Source organism: Caretta caretta, chromosome 11 (assembly GCF_965140235.1).
Source record: "Caretta caretta isolate rCarCar2 chromosome 11, rCarCar1.hap1, whole genome shotgun sequence".
Classification (NCBI taxonomy): Eukaryota; Metazoa; Chordata; order Testudines; family Cheloniidae; genus Caretta; species Caretta caretta.
This window is the reverse complement of record NC_134216.1, coordinates 72,929,985-72,944,405: the sequence shown is the minus strand read 5'-3', so window position 1 is coordinate 72,944,405 and position 14,421 is coordinate 72,929,985. Positions and strand designations below refer to the sequence as shown.

The window sequence follows — 14,421 nt, the reverse complement described above, 5'->3', positions numbered from 1 at the left end:
TGAAGATATGGAGCAGAATTTCCCATTTCCTAGAAGAATGGTTTTCATCAACCACAGACAAGTGGGTCAGGGAAATAGTGAGCTAGGGATATTTGCTTGACCTGCAGGCTCCACCCTGTCCATTCTTCATCCAAAAAGAAAAGGAGTACTTGTGGCACCTTAGAGACTAACCAATTTATTTGAGCAAGAGCTTTCGAAGTACTCCTTTTCTTTTTGCAAAGACAGACTAACACGGCTGTTACTCTGAAACCATTCTTCATCCAGTCATCCAGCTCCAGTGACCCTATAAAATGCAATCTGATCCAGAAATCTTGTCTTCCAGATATGGGAGTGATAATGTTCCTTCAGAAAAAAAGGTTCTTCGGGTTCGACTCCATGTTCTTGATTGTACGGAAGTACACCGGGTCTATCAAAGCCATTCACAGCCTTCAAAGGCTCAATAAACTTCGAAGAAAACAAAGTTTGAGAGAGACCCCGGTCTCTATGGTGTTATTGCTGTCCCAGTACAAACTAAAGTCCCATACTTGACTTCAGTAGATCTAGCAGATCTATATCTCTATATCCTTATCAGACCAGGCCACTGCAGACTTCTGAGGTTTGCTTATGGCAGGAAACATCACTACCGAACACTCCCGTACAGCCTGTCCTAAGCCCCCAGTGTTTTTAAAAGATGGTGGTGGTAATGGCCAGATAATAGCCAGACTCGGGTTGCAGGGAGCTCACCTGTACCCCTTCCTGGACAACATTCTGATCAGAGTACTATCACAGTCAGCAGCACACATGACCATGTCTCAGACATTGAATCTCCTCCAGGCATATGGCATCAGTGCCAAGAAGAGTTTTTTCTGATTCCATCCAGGAATTTATTTTCTTGCTGCAGAGCCACAGGAGGTCTACCATAGCACTGTGCCTCCAACTTCCAGGATTCCTGTTGTCATGCATAGGGATCAGTCCATGGACATCCGATGAAGTGAGCTGTAGCTCACGAAAGCTTATGCTCAAATAAATTGGTTAGTCTCTAAGGTGCCACAAGTACTCCTTTTCTTTTTGCGAATACAGACTAACATGGCTGTTACTCTGAAACCAGTCTATGGGCACAATCACCTGTTTTCAAGTCTTCACACTAAAGGTGTGGGACACTCCTGGAACGTATGAAAGATCAAGTATAGTTTCTAACTAGGGCTGCCAACCCTCCAGGATTGGCCTGGAGTCCCCAGGAATTAAAGATTAATATTTAATTAAAGGTTACGTTGTGATGAAATCTCCAGGAATACATCCAACCACAATTGGCAACCCTAGTTCTAACACAGGTGTTCAGCTCCTTACAGTGGTGGTCAGTCCACAACAATGACAACAAAGGCATATCCATCGATCTTCCAGATCCTTTAGTCCTTGCGACTGATGGCATCCTGGAGAGCTGGGGCGCTCACTTGGAGACCCAAACAACCCAGTGCCTCTGGAGCCAGGAGGGAAAAGGCTTACAGCATAAACCTCCTAGAGCTGAGTGTGCTCAAGCTTGCTCTGTGAAGGTTCCAGCCCACCTTAAGGGGAGAACCAATCAGACAGTATGATTACGGTCACATATTTAAACAACCAAGGGGGAACAAGGAGTCTTCAATTCTCCACACAGAAGCAATGGAAATAAGAGTTGGGGGGAACAGTTGCTCTTTTCCCTCAGAGCAATCCCTATCAATGGGTACCTGAGCCAAACGGCAGACTTCCTCTGCAGGCAGAGGGGTGGTCAACAGCTCCAAGTGGCACCTAATCAGGAGGTTTTCAACCTCATTATTCAGAGGTTCGGTCTCCCTTCAACTGACCTGTTTAATGCAAAGAGGCAAAAATATGTCACAAGGGAGGCAGAACCCAGATCCATGAGGACAGATGCCTTATCACACTGTTGGCCACAGGGCCTACTTTTTACATTTCCACTACTGGGGAAGGTGGTCTAGAAAATAAAATGAGAACAGACAATGATGATACCAAATGTCTGAGAAGACCTTGGTTTTCAGACCTGATAGAGCTGACACTGGAGTCACTGCTCCAGTTTCTGTGGAGACGGGACATCCTTTTACAAGGTCATCTTTTGTCTGGACACGAAGTGACTCCAACTGACAGCATGCTTATTGAGAGGGAGGCACTAGAAGGTTTTAGTTTGTACTTCAGAGTGATTGCTTTTATCTAGGAGAGTATCGACACAAAAAGCATACTCCTCTATCTGGTCCAGATTCAACAACTAGTGCCAAGAGCACAACGCAGATCCGAGAAATCCTGAAATGCTAATCATTTTGGACTTTCTCCAAGAAGGCATAGACAGAGGCCTTTAATCCATTATCATCATATGTCAGGTGTCCACTCTTAGTAGCATGCTATTCTCAGGATCCTCAGGTTCCCTGGCAGACAACCCATAGGTAGCCAGTTTCCTTCAGGCAGTCCGATTAGCCAGACCAATGATCAGGCCTCTGTTCCGAAAATGGGACTTTCTGCTAGTTTTCATGGCTCTGAAAAGCTATCCCTTTGAGATTCTGATTCCAGCGTTGGCCTTTTATTCATCTGTTAAGACTTGTTTCTTAGTAGCTGTTGGGGCCACCAGGTGAGTTTTAGAACTGGCAGCCTTATCTATATTGGAGCCTTACTGCCTGTTCCACAAGGGCAAAGTCATGCTCGGGACACTAGAATCCTTACTTCCTAAGGTAGATTTGTCCTTCCACACTTCCCAAGAAGCTGTACTTCCTTTGTTCTGTCCAAAACAACAATATCCAGCTCACCGCATCTTAGATTGTCATTGCTCGCCTGACACCTATCTCAAGCAGACAGAATCCATGAGAAGATTGGGCTCCCTATTTGTGTTCATCCACCTGAAATGCAAGGGGCTCAGATTTTCTAAATCCTCCATCTTTAGATGGATTAGATTATGTATTGTGGAAGACTATAAATCGTCAGAGCCTTCTGTCCCAGAAGGGATTAAGGCGCATCGTGTGAGATCCTGAGCAACGTCTTGGGCTGAACAAGTGTGTCCACTTTGGAAATTTGCAAAGTGGCCTATTGGTCTACAGCTAACCCCTTCATTAAGCACTACAAGATGGAACTTTTATCTTCTGCAGAGGCCTCCTTTGGAAGGAAGTTGCTGCAGGCAATGGCCCAGTAATAATACAAAGGCGGATAATTCTTTCCTACAGAACTTTTGTTTCATAACCCTCCCTACGTCTGTTCGCTGTTTACTACTTCCCAGATGTCCAGAATTGTGGGAGACACTGGGCTGCAGAACAGAACATTTCTTAACAATAACTTCCTTTCTGCTAGCAGCGTCTTCTTCAGTTCTACCCACCCTGCATGGCTTATGACTCAAGGTCAGATATTAAGTGGAATCATACCATATGTCCATCTTCTCTGGTCTAACGTACATAGTTATGTTATCTCTGGAATATTTGTTAGTAATGTTATGCAAATTTTACAGCTTGGGAATAGTTTATCGGGCAGCAAGTAGGAGCAGAGGGGACATGGCCAGACCATGTAGAGTCAAAACACTGATCTGCCCTCACAAGCAGCAGAGAGGAGAGCAGCCCACACATTCAGAATTGTGGGAGACGTGAGGTGAAAAGAAATTATCGGTAGGAAATTTTCTGTCCTACCTCATTTCAAAGATCAGAGTATACAGATAAGAACCAACAGTGCCACACAGTGTTTTATGTAAATAAACAGTGCCACACAGTGTTTTATGTAAATAAACCAGATCAATGCAATTGTGCAGGGAAGCAGTCTTTGCATGGAATTGGCGTATCCAGCCCAATGTAACTAACTGCAATTCACCTGCCTATACAACACTCTGGCAGACCATCTAAGCAGATGTTTTTCTCAGAATAAACTGGTTCACAAAAATCAGAACTCTCACTGACCTTTCCGATATCTCTACATCTTCTACCAGACTTAATTCCTCAGAACAACGGGACAACGTATCATCTGGATTTGTTGTCACTACACCTCACAGCATGGAAACTGTCTGGCTAACAGATTTGGGGAAGAATGGTTCTGCTGATGTACAGAAGAAAGGAAAGTTACTTACCTATAGTAAATGGAGTTCTTTGAGGTGTGTTTTTATGTGTTCCGTGCCCCACCCTCTCTTCCTCACTATTGCCAAGTCTAATGACCTGGACTTGATAGTGGTGCAGGAACTGGGGTTCAGTTGGTCAGTCTGCCTCTTTTATGGCCTCTAAGGGAGGAGGATCTCTGCTCCCCAGTGAACTTGGTGCTACAACATACACTGTTGGCTAAAGCGTTCTGATCTCCAACACATAGGGCACGTTCACACCAGAAGTAGAACACACAAAAACAACATATCTTGAACTCCCAATTATTAAAGATAAATAATTTCTTTTCATATGCAAAACAGTTGTTTCACAGAGTACGGCGCTAAGAAAGGTGCTTCTCTGTACAGCTCTGGCACTACGTTACCAGAAATATATTAACATATCAGAGAGAGAGAGTTTGAAATTATTAGCAGAAATTATTAGGGGACTGGAGAGACTGACTTTTTACAAAAGATAAAAGGAGGTAAGTGTGTCTAGCTTAAGTAAATGTCAATTTAGGAAAGGTTCATAGATTCCAAGGCCAAAAGGGACCATTGTGATCATCTAGTCTGAACTCCTGTCTGACGCAGGCCGTAGAACTGCCCCAAAATAATTCCTAGAGCAGATCTTTTTTAGAAATTCATCCAGTTTTGATTTAAAAATTGTCAGTGATGGAGAACCCATCGTGACCCTTGGTAAATTGTTCTAATGGTTAATTACTCTCATTGTTATAAATTTTATGTCTTATTTCCAGTCTGAATTTGTCTAGCTTCATCTTCCAGCTATCGGATCGTGTTATATCTTTCTCTGCTACGTTGAGTAGCCCATTATTAAATAATTTGTTCCCCATCCGGATACTTGTAGACTGTAAAGTCACCCCTTAGCCTTCACTTTTTGAAGCTAGATACATTGAGCTCTTTGAGCATATCACTACAAGATGTGATTAAAAAAAAAATCATGATTAATTGCAGTTAAACAATAGAATACCAATTGAAATTTATTACAGATTTTTTGATGTTTTTCTACATTTTCAAATATATTGATTTCTATTACAACACAGAATACGAAGTGTATAGTGCTCACTTTATATTATTTTTATTACAAATGTTTGCATTGTAAAATGATAAAAGAAATAGTATTTTTCAGTTCACCTCATGCAAGTACTGTAGTGCAATCTCTTTATCGTGACAATATAACTTACAAATGTAGATTTTTTTTTTGTTTTTGTTTTTGAGTGCAGTTATGTAACAAACAATGTAAAACTTTAGAGCCTACAAGTCCACTCAGTCCTACTTCGTGTTCAGCCAATCGCTAAGACAAACAAATTTGTTTATATTTACGTGAGATACTGCTGCCTGCTTCTTGTTTACAATGTCACCTGAAAGTGAGAACAGGCATTCGCATGGCACTTTTGTAGCCGGTGTTGCAAGGTATTTACGTGCCAGATATGCGGAACATTCATATGCCCCTTCATGCTTCATCCACCGTTCCAGAGGATATGCTTCCATGCTGCTGATGCTTGTTAAAAAAAAAATGCGTTAATTAAATTTGTGACTGAACTCCTTGGGGAAAATTGTATGTCTCCTGTTCTGTTTTACCCCCATTCTGCCATATATTTTATGTTATAGCAGTCTCAGATGATGACCAAACACATGTTCGTTTTAAGAACACTTTCACTGCAGATTTGACAAAACACAAAGAAGGTACCAATGTGAGATTTCTAAAAATAGCTACAGCCATTTACAGCAATCGACCCAAGGTTTAAGAATTTGAAGTGCCGTCCAAAATCTGAGAGGGACGAGGTGTGGGGCATGCTTTTAGAAGTCTTAAAAGAGCAATACTCCGATGCGGAAACTACAGAACCCGAACTACCAAAAACAAAAATCAACCTTCTGCTGGTGGCATCTGACTCAGATGATGAAAATGAACATGCGTCGGTCTGCTCTGCTTTGGGTCGTTATCGAGCAGAACATGTCATCAGCATGGACGGATGTCCTCTGGAATGGTGGTTGAAGCATGAATGGACATATGAATCTTTAGCGCATCTGGCATGTAAATATCTTACGACGCCGGCTACAACAGTGCCAGGCGAACACCTGTTCTCACTTTCAGGTGACACTGTAAACAAGGAGTGGGCAGTATCATCTCCTGCAAATTGTAACCAAACTTGTTTGTCTGAGCGATTGGCTGAGGTAGGACTGAGTGGACTTGTAGGCTCTAAAGTTTTACATTGTTTTATTTTTGAATGCTGTTATTTTTTGTACATAATTCCACATTTGTAAGTTTAACTTTCATGATAAAGAGATTGCACTACAGTACTTGTATTAGGTGAATTGAAATATACTATTTCTTTTGTTTTTTTACAGTGTACATATTTGTAATCAAATATAAATATGAAGTGAGCACTGTACAATTTGTATTTTGTTGTAATTGAAATCAATATATTTGAAAATGTAGAAAACATCCAAGAATATTTTAAAAAATGGTATTCTGTTATTATTTAACAGTGCGATTAAGCATGTTTAATTTTTTTAATCGTGCAATGAATCGCGATTAATTTTTTTAATCACTTAACAGCCCGAGTTATAACCATTGATTTTAGCATTCAAGTAGTGCAAATCTTCCTCCCAGATTTCAATAATACCAACTATATTGAATTTACAGTCATAAATGAGCAATTCCAATTCCTCTTGGTGTTAACCATGCTCTTAGCATTGGTGTATAGGCAATTCAGGAATTTCTTCTCTTCGTATCCTTTGATTCCTTGATTTAATTGTGTTCTCAGCCTCTCATTTTTTGTGCTTAGTGCTCATTTCTTCCCTCCCTTTACCCTCCCCTTTTAAAAATAGTTTATCCCCCCCCGAAAATTCTAGCCAGCCTGTCCCCGAGGAGATTGGTTCCCCTTCTACTGTACTGGAGGCCATCCAAACTATACAGCCTCCTTTTCTCCCAGAATTTGGACCAGTGTTCCACAGACTCAAACCCCTCCTCCACTTACCTAGTCAGTCATTCACTTCCACAATCTTCTGCCTTCCTTTACTTGTAAACCAGGAATGATCTCAGAGAAGATTGTTTGGACATTCTTCCTTAGCACATCTGAATTTCCTGAAGTCATCTGTTATTTGTTAGTTATTCAGTGATGCAGTGTCAGTAGTGCTGATATGAATCATCATTTAGTGGTCGACTTCAGAAGCCTATCAAATGGTAGAGCTGATCATGATCTCTCACATAGAAAGCATTACTCGTAACTATTGCTAACATCTCCAGTTGTCTAGGAGACACTGTCCCATCCTGGCAGCCAATGATCTGGCCTCAGATACTACTGATGCCTTTGTCACCTCTCAGTCAAATTGCAGCAATGCAATACACCTGGGCATGAAAACTTCAGCTCTTAGGAAACTCTAGCTATTACAGAATGCTGCAGTATATTTCCTCAGCAACACAGGAAGTCTGACCTAGGTCTGTTTCTATTCAGTATCTTCATAAATGATTTGGATAATTGCTTGGAGAGTACACTTATGAAGTTTGTGGATGGTACCAGCCCGGGAGGGGTTGCAAGCACTTCGGAGGACAGGATTAAAATTCAGAATGATTTTTACAAAGTCGAGAAATGGTCTGAATTAAACAGGATGAACTTCAATAAGAACTTCTGCGCTTCAGAAGGAATAATCAGTTGCACAAATACAAAATGGGAAATGACTGGAAGGAGTATGGCAAAAAAGGATCTGGGGGTTATAGTGGATCACAAACTAAATATGAGTCGTCATTATAGTGCTGTTGCAAAAAAAGGAAACATAATTCTGGGATGTATTAGTAGAAGAGTTGAAAGCAAGACCAGAAATAATTCTGCTCTACTCTGCACTGTTAAGGTCTCTCTGCCAGAGTTCTATGTCCAGTTCTGGGCACCCCACTTTGTTACAGATTTGGACAAATTGGAGAAAGTCCAGAGGAGAGCATTAAAAATGATTAAAGGTCTAAAAAACATGACCTATGATGAAAGATTGAAAAAATTGGGTTTGTTTAGTCTGGAGAAGAGAAGACTGGGGTCACATAACAGCCTTCAAGTACATAAAAGGTACATGAAGAGAAGGGTAATAAATTGTTCTGCTTATCCACTGAGGGCAAGACAAGAAGTAATGGGCTTAAAATACACCACAGGAGATTTAGGTTGGACATTAGGAAAAAGTTCCTAATGGTAAGGGCTGTTAAGCACTGGACCAAATTACCTGGGGAGGTTGTGTAATCTCTGTCGCTGGAGGTTTTTAAGAGCAGGTTAGACAAACACCTGTCAGTGATGATCAAGGTAATACTTAGTTCTACCTTGAGTGTAGGGGACTGGACTAGGGGATCCGTTGAGGTCCCTTACAGTCCTACGATTCTATGATTCTTTTCATGCTACTGTTAAAAACACTCATGTCAGAACACCCTGTGTCAGCTGACAGGGTGGTTTGTTGGAGTGCTCTCTGACCTCTTATGAGTCATTGAGTTAAGGAAAGGAGGTAAAGGAGAGCTGGATCCTTCCCACTCCCTCCCTCTCTGTTACCCAGCCACTTCCCTTTCAGGGCTTCTCTACATAGGCACAAGTACTCCACCAGGGGTTGCACTGCACAAGGGTCAGGGCTAGAGGCATGTGTTCCCAGTTAAGGAGCCTAGGATGAGTTTTGCCACAGCTGTGCGTGGAGTGGGCTGTAAAGCATCTACTGGAAGAGAAAGTCAGGGGAGCAGAACAGCAGAGCCTTAGTAGTCTGCTTGTGGGGCCAGGGACAGGAGGGGAACTCAGCCCTCGGTGCTTTTCAGCCAGGCCACATGAATTAAACTCTCTGCTTAAGACACATTTGATTTTTCAAAACCTGCCAATGATTCAAGCAAGGTTTGTACTAATTTCCGTTCTGTGCATGAATTATAAGGAGCTGCTAACTGGAGCAACCTTTTTACGTTAACATGTAGATTGCATAAAGGGTACACCATCCCTGTGAAATCACCCACTACATCTTATTGTTACCAGGAAGAACAAATATTATAACTGAAAGAAGGGAATAAAAAAATGGCTTCTGCATCTCTGCCGGGCCTGTGCGTAGAGTCAGTGTTACTGTTCTCCCACTAAGGCCAGTCTGTTGCTTTCCCCGGTTATTTGTCTGGGTCTCACAAAACAAAAGAGAGGGGAAAAAAATTAAAAATAGGGGTGTGTGTGTGTGTACACCCCCTTGATCCTTGCAGGGGCTCAGGACTGGGCAGCAGCTGTGAGCTTTTAAGTCTGGTTTTCAAATTGACTAGTTTCTCCCAGTTCTCATGTCCACTTCCTGACTGGAGCCTGGTTCGAAGCACTGCCCTCACTGTGTTACAAACAGAAATAGTAAGAGCAGTTGGGGGCTTAAAGGCAGGGTCTGAGCCTTGGGTCTCTCCCTGTGGGAAGAAAACACTGCTCCATTGGGGATGGGGAACCTCCACGGTCCTTTCTGCTACTGAGGAACGAAGGGGGCAGCAACATCAGTCTGGGCAGAGAGCAGGCAAAGAGAACAGTGCTGTAGGTGGCTACTTCTAAAAACACCTGAGGACTACAGGAAGCATTCCCTGAGGTCTGATTCACCTTTGTGACCCTGCCTCTATGCCACTGCAGCATCCTGTCTGCTGCCAGTGTGCACTCCGTAGTGCCACCATGCAGCCTTTCCTGCCTCCTGAATACTTCTATCTATTGAACCACCTAGGTTTTAAACCCATCTCAGTGTTGTTTGAAGGGAAGAATGAACATCACAAGCTGGTGTATGTATCCTTGCATGTAGTTGTAGGCACCTGGTCTTATGAACGTACCTCAGCCCATTTGTAGGACACATACTTGACTGCTCCTACTGCCGTCATCGTCTCTGGTCTTTTGAGGTCAAATGAAGCCTGATCTATCACGTGGAGTATCACTTGTATTTGTATCATGTTGCATCTTTACAGAACACTGGGTCTCTCTGAAAAACAACCAAGTATGCACCTCAAAATAACAGGACATCATGTGTCAATTCAATTAAGTGGGGGAGCCTTTTGTTAGCATCAGTATCAGTTTCTTTACTGTATGGGAAAGTCTCTTGAAATCCAGTCCTTTCATGGGTTGCACTAATATGTGTTGATTTCCCTAATGTTCAGTATTGTTTAATACAAGTGTTGAGGCAGAAGTGCACACAGCATACCCACTCTGATTGTTGGGCCTTGTGGTGTTGCTTCCAAACACATGGTCTGACCCTACCCTATTGAAATCAATGGGAGCTTTGCCATTGATCAAAATGGGAGGACTGACGACATACCTTTATTTATATATACATAAAATGGTCTTTAGAGTGTTCATTCTTTTTTTCTGAGGAGTTTAATATAGTTTAGAGGATTCATAGATACTAAGGTCAGAAGGGACCATTATGACCATCTAGTCCGACCTCCTGCACAACGCAGGCCACAGAATCTCACCCACCCACTCCTGCGAAAAACCTCTCACCTATATCTGAGCTATTGAAGTCCTCAAATTGTGGTTTAAAGACTTCAAGGAGCAGAGAATCCTCCAGCAAGTGACTCATGCCCCATGCTACAGAGGAAGGTGAAAAACCTCCAGGGCCTCTTCCAGTCTGCCCTGGAGGAAAATTTCTTCCCGACCCCAAATATGGCGATCAGCTAAACCCTGAGCATATGGGCAAGATTCACCAGCCAGATACCCAGGAAAGAATTTTCTATAGTAACTCAGATCCCACCCAATCTAACAGGCCCAATGGCCTGTGATAGGATATTTACCATGAATAGTTAAAGATCAATTTATTACCAAAATCATGTTATCCCATTATACCATCTCCTCCATAAACTTATCGAGTTTAATCTTAAAGCCAGATAGGTCTTTTGCCCCCACTGCTTCCCTTGGAAGGCTATTCCAAAACTTCACTCCTCTGATGGTGAGAAACCTGCGTCTAATTTCAAGTCTAAACTTCCTGGTGGCCAGTTTATATCCATTTGTTCTTGTGTCCACATTGGTACTGAGCTTAAATAATTCCTCTCCCTCTCCGGTATTTATCCCTCTGATATATTTATAGAGAGCTATCATATCTCCCCTCAACCTTCTTTTAGTTAGGCTAAACAAGCCAAGCTCCTTGAGTCTCCTTTCATAAGACAGGTTTTCCATTCCTTGGATCATTTAGAGGATAAAGGGCCAGATGTCCAGTAGACCGATAGTTGGGCATTTGTGTGCCTATCCTTTGGGCCCAGAGCCCCTTTTTGTGAGAAAGACATACGTTACTTTGTGCCCACACAAATGGAGGATTTGCACTGTAACTGGACATGTGCATTCAAGAGAGGAAGGTATTTACATGCGCAAACATGCACCTGCTTGCTTGCTAAAAAAATCAGATAATCTTTGGGGATGGTTTTGTTGCCGTCTTTGATGACGTACAGTTAAATTTCTCCTTTCTGCAATTTGTGCGCTTTCATTGACAGCACTTGCATTAGTAAAGTTGCTTGAGTGATTCTGAGCTTCAGCAAAGGAGAATTGGAAAGCTGTCTGGCTGGCTTTGGGCTGACAGATGAGAAACCTACAGTAGTAGATTTTTCTTAAAGAGCAACTGACATGTCTGAGGCAAATGAATTCATTTGCTGTTTGTTGCTTGAGTTTGTCAAACTATTTACAGATGCAAATGAACCACTTACATTTTTATTCTTTGGAAGCCATTTGAGTGTTTCTCTAGTGCACTAAGCTGTAAATTTGTGCTGTTGGCAGTAGTGGCTTTCAGGGGGCAGGAATGGCACTACATAGGAATGACTCTTGGGTAAGTAATGCAGAAGGTAGGAATGAGCGACAGGGGATGGATCGCTTGATGATATGACCTGTTCTGTTCATTCCCTCTGGGGCACCTGGCACTGGCCACTGTCGGAAGACAGGATACTTGGTGAGATGGACCTTTGATCTGACCCAGTAGGGTCATTCTTATGTTCTAATAATGGAATAAAGTTTCTACAGCTCACTCTTCTATTGGCCAAGGAAATTGCAGAGATGATGGATTCTAAACAACATAAGTGGGATGCTACTAATTATTGTATAGCCATCAGTCAGTTGTCTTACAAAATATCTCAACATCCTAATCAGATAATTAATGTAACTAATTTGTGCAGAAAAATTATTTAAATTAGTGATCAAATGCCTGCCTTTTGCTCTGATCTCTTTATGGTGTGTGTATTTCTAAAACTCTTTAAAGCATTGGAGCCTGTTTGTTTGTTTGTTAGCTCCGTCCTTCTCATCCTTTTCTAAGGTAGATTGTTCTCCCTTTTTTTTTTTTTGACCTTTCACTTGTGTAATTTTTTCCTTACCCTTTTTCTTCACCCTACATGATGTGCCTCCTCTAAGACAGCTCTCTCCCAATTCAGGGAGGTGTGTCAGGCCCTGCCTTTCACACACCTCACTTGGTCTCTTTCTCCCCTCACCTGCCCTGCCTGAAGCAAGTCTCAGTTTGTCCCCTTTCTCCTGCTGAACGTGGAAGGGGTCCCCTCCAGGTCTCTTGCTAGCTGTGTGCACCACACTTCCTGCCCTCTCCCCCTCCAGCTTGCATAGTGCTACCCAGTGCTTTGTCCTGCGGCTGTGTTGAATCATAGACGCAGCTAGCAGTGGTAGGATAAGAGCAAGATGGCTCAGGAGGAGTATTCTATCTCCCTTGTGAACCCAGCAAGGCAATCTGTGAGTGGCAGCTTCTGTGTAGAATCCAAATGCTTTCCAGAAAACTCCAGAGCATGACAAGAATACCCAGGAGAGTTGAGAGGTCTGTTAGTCTGACAAAGTGACAAACAGGAGTGGCTCTGCAGGGTTGGACCCTGTCACTGTGGCTTGTGAGGGGCATAGACTCTGGAACATTGGTTCACTTGTCCTAGCCATGACATGTTAGATGCTCTTTAAATTTTTCCTTAGTTGCAATTTCTGGTTCTGGTGTTCCTATGCTAAATGAAAGTAATCACATAATGTGTTCACACATTTAAAAAACAAAAAGAAAAAAGAAGTACTTGTGGCACCTTAGAGACTAACCAATTTATTTGAGTATAAGCTTTCGTGAGCTACAGCTCACTTCTTATGCTCAAATAAATTGGTTAGTCTCTAAGGTGCCACAAGTACTCCTTTTCTTTTTGCAAATACAGACTAACACGGCTGCTACTCTGAAACCTGTTAAAAAACAAAGTGATTTATGCTATTTGATTTAGCTAAGGAACAAATTGTGATGAATATGATTAGTTCTACTACTGCAGTTTGTTTTATGCTACTTGACATCTGTTAAATTACAGTTCATGAGTTTTGTGTCTATATTGAATGCTGGTAAAATTTCATCTAATAAAACCCTACCTATAACATGAATTCTCGAGGAACACTAGCAGCTTGGGTGCAATTATGATGTCAGATTAGAACTTTAAAGTTAACATATTTATCTGTCCATCCAGGGAGAAATAAAACCAATTCTGCCGTCAGCGGGACCCAAGGCCTGGCAGAACGTTGCAGCCGGGAAGGATCGGTCCAAAGAATGCCCCGGCAGCCAAGCACTAGCAGGCTCCAGAAGACTGGAACTTCTGGAAAGAGCAGTGGAGGAAGCAGTACATAGAGAGTCAAAATAGAGCACTGAGGACCTTTGTACATTCTCCATTAAAATAAGTGCAATGCAGCACAACATGTAAAAATGCAAATGATCCAAGATTGTGAACCTGCTCCAGTGTTTTGTATTTATGAATGCTATAGAATATCACAGGTGAAGTACGCAAAGGGTCAGTTACTGTTTTCCTTTCCTACATTTCTTTTGGATACATCTGTTAATAAAGAACATGAATTCTTCGGGAATAGCTTTTAATTAGAATTCTGTTTAAAGCATTGCACTAAATTAGTGAGATGTTATTCTTCATTCTTATTCATAGTGTCTGGCCAGCTCTACACCTTATGAGTAGTCTAGCTCGTGCAAGGGTGCAATCTCTCTTAGCTCACCATCTAGAGATACCCCTAGAAATATCGAGCTGTCCTGCAATGGCTCAAGAACATGAGTACCAACCTCAGGGCAGATTATGATGAGCCAGGGCACCAACCATAAATTGGAGTTTTATATGTACATTGATTGTTGAAATTATCATGTGTAAGCTCCTCAGCGCTATAACAGCCTTAACTTGGAGTCATTAGGCCCTCCCGTTTGGTACCGTGATCTGTCTTGCCACCCAGGTGGGCTTTCCTTTGTGATAGATGGTGCCTTACACTAAGGATCATGGCAATATTTGGGTTACTCCCACAACCAAAGGATCAGTCACTTACCTCGGGTCAGTTGCACCTTAGTGGGAGTGTGTGCACGTTATGGGCATTTTGAACATTACTCAAAGAGCGCAG

The 14,421-nt window shown here is 42.2% G+C and overlaps 1 protein-coding gene across 2 annotated transcripts in view; it reads left to right on the top strand.

The window, feature by feature from the left end:
• LOC125644720 (mitotic-spindle organizing protein 2B) overlaps window positions 1–13,890 on the top strand; it is a 28,085-nt gene extending 14,195 nt beyond the window's left edge. For both annotated transcript variants that reach the window (XM_048869095.2, XM_048869096.2), the window contains one exon: window positions 13,500–13,890. In XM_048869095.2, coding sequence (XP_048725052.1) covers window positions 13,500–13,657 — 158 coding nt within the window. In that variant the 3' untranslated portion in view covers window positions 13,658–13,890. The remainder of the gene's footprint in view (window positions 1–13,499) is intronic.
• Window positions 13,891–14,421: the final 531 nt, after the last annotated feature.